This window comes from Octopus bimaculoides, chromosome 4 (genome assembly GCF_001194135.2).
Source record: "Octopus bimaculoides isolate UCB-OBI-ISO-001 chromosome 4, ASM119413v2, whole genome shotgun sequence".
NCBI classification, from domain to species: domain Eukaryota; kingdom Metazoa; phylum Mollusca; class Cephalopoda; order Octopoda; family Octopodidae; genus Octopus; species Octopus bimaculoides.
The window spans coordinates 114,997,710-115,002,990 of NC_068984.1; the positions used below are offsets into that span (position 1 = coordinate 114,997,710).

The 5,281-nt window shown below is 38.8% G+C and overlaps 1 protein-coding gene across 2 annotated transcripts in view; it reads left to right on the forward strand.

Moving 5' to 3' along the window:
* The first annotated feature begins 4,782 nt into the window (after nt 1-4,782).
* LOC106872124 (FYVE and coiled-coil domain-containing protein 1) overlaps nt 4,783-5,281 on the forward strand; it is a 68,319-nt gene continuing 67,820 nt past the window's right edge. The window contains exon 1 of one of the 2 annotated variants that reach the window (XM_052967372.1): nt 4,783-5,019. In XM_052967372.1, the coding sequence (XP_052823332.1) occupies nt 5,001-5,019 (19 nt within the window). In that variant the 5' untranslated portion in view covers nt 4,783-5,000. The remainder of the gene's footprint in view (nt 5,020-5,281) is intronic. The other variant, XM_052967373.1, reaches the window with a different exon arrangement.

A 5,281-nucleotide genomic window follows, 5' to 3' on the forward strand; every position in this document is an offset into this window, starting at 1 on the left:
GTAATTGATAGTAGTAATTGTTGTCGTCACGGTGGTAATCTTGGTTGGCGCACGACGCTGGTGGCGAAAAGGCTGTTTGGTGATGAGTGTTTGAAAAGGTACGCTTTTACAGAACGATCGACAGACAAAATCTCTGTACGACCATTAGCGAAAACCTCGAAGAAAAATTTTCTTAACCCAAGATGAAAGAACGACCGTGCGAAATGAACAACAAGAGTTATTGTGTGGCATAAAAGATGTATGTGTAATGTGAGAGTGTGAAATGCGACATATAAAAACATAAAAAGCAGGCCGTAAATCCTGTCTGTTTTACGTGAGTGGAAAAAATCCACTCTAACAGAGACCAGAATAAAAACCGCGCTTGTTGAGTCGTGTTGACTATGTTTGGAGATGTTGGTAATGAGTCAGTCTCCATGGCCGTATTTGTTCTTTAGTCGAGGTTCACCAGTTATAAGTTGGTAGTCCAGAGTCCATGCTGCGTTTTTTCTTCGTCGGGGGTCACCACTTTAGTAGAAAGTGGGTTATACATCTTTAGATTGTATACCTGACTTTCTACTATAAAATTAAAGAAATAGACGGAACGCTGAACTCCAGACTAAACAACTTAAACATTTATTTACTTGGTAAAACATACAAATCTGGCCAGCGAGAAAGAGAATGAATTGAGCGGGAAACGCTTGCTTGTTTAATTCTACGCATGCGCAGGCGTTACTACATATATATATATATGGGGGGGGGATTCACAAAAGAAAACAACAAAAGACGAAGACAGGTGGTGTAGAAAACAAACAGGTGTATTAGCTCGGGAAGTGAAAAAGTCTCTAACGTTTCGAGCCTACGCTCTTCCACAGAAAGGAACACAGAAAGAAACAAGGAGAGAAAAAAAGGAGAGAAAAAAAATATATGTATGTATGTATGTATGTATGTGTGGAGGCGCAATGGCCTAGAGGTTAGGGCAGCGGATTCGCGGTCATAGGATCGCGGTTTCGATTCCCCGACCGGGCGTTGTGAGTGTTTATTGAGCGAAAATACCTAAAGCTCCACGAGGCTCCGGCAGGGGATGGTGGCGAACCCTGCTGTACTCTTTCACCACAACTTTCTCACACTCTTCCTGTTTCTGTTATGCCTGTAATTCAAAGGGTCAGCCTTGTCACACTGAATATCCCCGAGAACTACGTTAAGGGTACACGTGTCTGTGGAGTGCTCAGCCACTTGCACGTTAATTTCACGAGCAGGCTGTTCCGTTGGTCGGATCAACTGGAACCCTCGACGTCGTAAGCGACGGAGTGCCAACAACAATGTATGTATGTATGTATATGTCTGTCGGTCTGTCTATCTATCTATTTATCTATCTATCTATCCATATCATTGTTATATGCAAACACATCGTACACTGTGATTTAACACAGTACATCTGTAACAGATATTATCTCTCGACGAATACCGTAGTTAACTTGGCTTTCTGTAATTCATTTGATATAAGTATGATACACTGGTCACTTTCTAATCTAATACTGCTTCTGTTGCTTATAACGAATTTTTATTCAGCCAGACAACTAATTGCAACATCAGTGATTTTTCAATCACTGTTTTTCTACGTCAATGATGATGGATTTTGTCTTAGCACGCAGTTGTCAGTTGGTACGTGCCGTTGACGAAGCTCAAGAAGACAGAAATGTACATCTATTACTCTTGCCACCGCTGCTGTGCGATTTTCGTCCGCTGCTGATATATTTTTGTGTTATTAAGACAATTCGTTCATAAGAGATACTATTTCCAGACGACTACTACAGTTAATTTAGCTTTTCGTGATGTATTTATATTAAGTATGATACTTAGACCGCTATTCTCTTTATCGTTGATGTCGAAAAGATAAAAACAATTCCTAAACAGCTAATCTCTAAAACTCACTATAATTTTCATTTTGTATCTGAAGTGTTTTAGGTCTCATGAGTTATAACAGTAACAAAACTAGTCATTTCGATCCTCATTGTATCCAAAGCTCCATTTCACCACAAAGCTAAATATATGGTCGTTAAACAAATGAATATGAATTATTAAACACATCTATTTATAATTCAGACTGCTTACACTTTGTTTCCATTATGGTCTAGCATTCTAGGTTGTGTATTGTACTAGCAGTATCAAACCGGATATGCAAGTGATACTTGTATGTTGGAGATACTTGGACTTTGAAGAGGTCAACAAATGATCAGGAAAAGTCAGTGAAGTATTTTTTGAGTCTGGGCAGAAAACCTAGTCTTTGACACACGCACACGCACGCACACACAATTACACACTCATACACGTAAGATTGCCATGATAGATCCTCATAAATTGTTAAGCCCAGCAAGTGTAGTGGCTTTTAAGTATTAAGTATTTTATCGCTGGGGGTTTCAAACTTTTTGACTTGCGGACCCCTTTATATTTCAGGCTTTACCTTAGGGACCCCCTTATAAACGCTTATGAAATTTATACATAAATATTTGCTTAAAATAACATATATTTTTGCATTTATTTATTTAACAGTATTTAACAAATAGGTTTATTGTCGATTAAAAGATTTCGATAAAAATCATATATAAAATCAAATTGCCCATAAAAAGTATTTGCTGTCTACGGACCCCCCTGTCTTGTCCTTGCGGACCCACTGTGGTCCGCGGACCACAGTTTGAAACCCCCTGTTTTATCGTATAGTATTAAACTCTCTTCTTTAGGACCCGTTTGTTTCAAGAAACAATGGAGTTTTTCCCGTTGGTCAGCAAGTCGAAGTTAGTTGCGCAGAGATTCTAAGTTGCACAGCGATCAGAATTCCCGTCTCAGCTTCTCTAGTGTGTTCCAAATAGTGCAGAACAGTATGTTTGGCATCTGTTTGGCTGCAGGAAGAGTGTCGAGATGAATATCAGACCGTCTTGGGGGAAGGAGAAGGGCGCATTTTGAGGTTTTACTTCATAGCCTTTCTGTCTTATAAAGTAGTGAAGCTGTCTACTTATAGCTGGGGATTTGTGATCCTGGACAGAGGTCCTGACTAGGCACTGTCAGTCAGAGTCAAAATTGCATGGATATAAGGTAAACCCCACCACCACCGCCACCATCAACAAGACACCACCTCTCTCCCCAAAAAACGCATGCACATTATTAAACCAAGTTAGAGGCAATCAATTGTTTTTTTTTTTAGAAATATTGACCAATATAAATATTAAACAAAAAATTGAGGTGCAGCGTAGTGAGTGTGCACCGCGACAATACGTGTTTGCTGTAGTCGAAGGCGTGTTGAAATTTAAGGGAGGGCGTGACTAATTTAGCAAACGCTCAAGTTGATAAAAGACATGCTACGGCGTTGACAAAAAGTCAAAATAATATTTACATCACACCATCTATATCAGTGGTTCCCGAAGTGGGCGGTATTGCCCCTTTGTGTGCGGTGGAAAAATCCAGCGGGGCGTTGAAGAAAAATGGGATGATAATAGGGTGGCCAAAAGGGGGCAATGGATGTAACCCTCCCCCAATAATGGATTAATTAGGTTTAATTTTATTTGTGAAATACAGTTGTTTTGAATTTGCTGCAGGAAGTGGTCTAGGTTTGTGATGGTGAGTGAAGTGGGGGCGCTAGGAATATGACCTGCGTGTCAAGGGGGCGGTTGACTGAAAAAGTTTGAGAAGTACTGATCTATATAATCAATTTCGGAGGGGTACGCAAAAGTCTTGAGCAATGTCCCTTTCTACAGACTAAACTATAAACGGTATAATGGTATCAATAAAGACTAAAACAGTCTAATGGAAAAGTTCATAACTTATAATTATTTATAGAGTAGCTCAAAGATAACCTTAAAAATGACAATATCAAAGATTTAGTTTTCATCAATCACAAATAATAGGAATCTCGACAGACACAAGTTTCTCTCTCCTCTCTCTTTCTATCTGTTAACTGCATGTCTGGCTATCTGTCTGTCGTTCGTAATGTAACTTGATACAGGGATATATTTAGTTCTGTATTCCGTCGTTCTTTAACTCAGTTTTAAATAAATTCTTCGAACACAATAATCGAAATTTTAGGCCTATGTAAATGGGAAGTGGTGACCTACATGTCTTTGCGAAGGACACCACCGTTTGTAAATGATGTGTAATTTCCCTAAGGGAGAATCAAAACTAATACGCGAAGAGCCAGCTTATTATACTCTACAGCGTCAAATTTATGCAAAATGAATGAACAAAAATGGTGAGACTTATAAGGGAAGGGAAACGAAATGGCTGTCAAGGGCATTAAACGATCTAAATACGCAACGGTTCCAAAGAAAAGAAAGAAAACAGAAAAAAAAGCTTCCAATGTAAACAAAGATTAAATCTTAAGAGTTGAATGAATTTTCTTGATTACTTCTGATGATTGTCAGTGATAACTGTTGGATGATCGGGTAATCAAGTATCGTTAGAATTCCCAGTTATGGGTTTCTGCCAGTTCATTACGTTACCAGAATAAAATATTTTCAATCCCTCTCGTCGATTACATTTAAACGTTCCGTAGAGTGTGACTATCATGATCACTAGGGGAGGAAATGTAGCTGCACATGACTAGTCTACACAAGCTTGCAGCTCTGCACAGTAGTAAGGATCGTTTCCAGACTATCTCCATAGATGGTAACTAGCTTCTTGAGACAATCGTTTGTTTTGACTCCTTCTTTTACTCAAACATTGAAATGAAACAAAATAATCAAATAACCACCCAAAACAAAGAAAGTTTTGTCAGCTGGGTGGCTCTCTAGTCAAGGGAAGTAATTCTGAAGTCAACCCCCGCAAGTGACTTTATTTCGCTTGAATTTCGATCATGTTTTGCAGCTGGAATCGACCAGCGCCGATACATTATATGAAAGGAAGGTCTGTTTGTGCTTGGATTATGTTGATCTAGGATAAAGACGTTTACCACGACATATCTTTACACTGTAGTGGTATTTTTTTTTTTTGATATATATTTATCTTGATATTAGTTTTTATGTAAGCTTTACATGACCACTTTCACAACAGGTAAGTTGAGAGCAAGTTTACGTGTACGTGCTTGCATGTATATCATATATGAATACAGAAACACACACACACACACACACACACGTGTGGTTACTTCTATATAATTAATTGAATGACAGTGGTGGAGGTGGGATCATCTTTCGCTAAGCATGTCATCAAAATGGAACGTGTGATGTTTATACAAACAGGGTGTTTCCGTCATTCCAAAACAAAAACAATTCACATATATGTGTGTGTCTCGTTTCTCTCTCTCTCTCTCTCT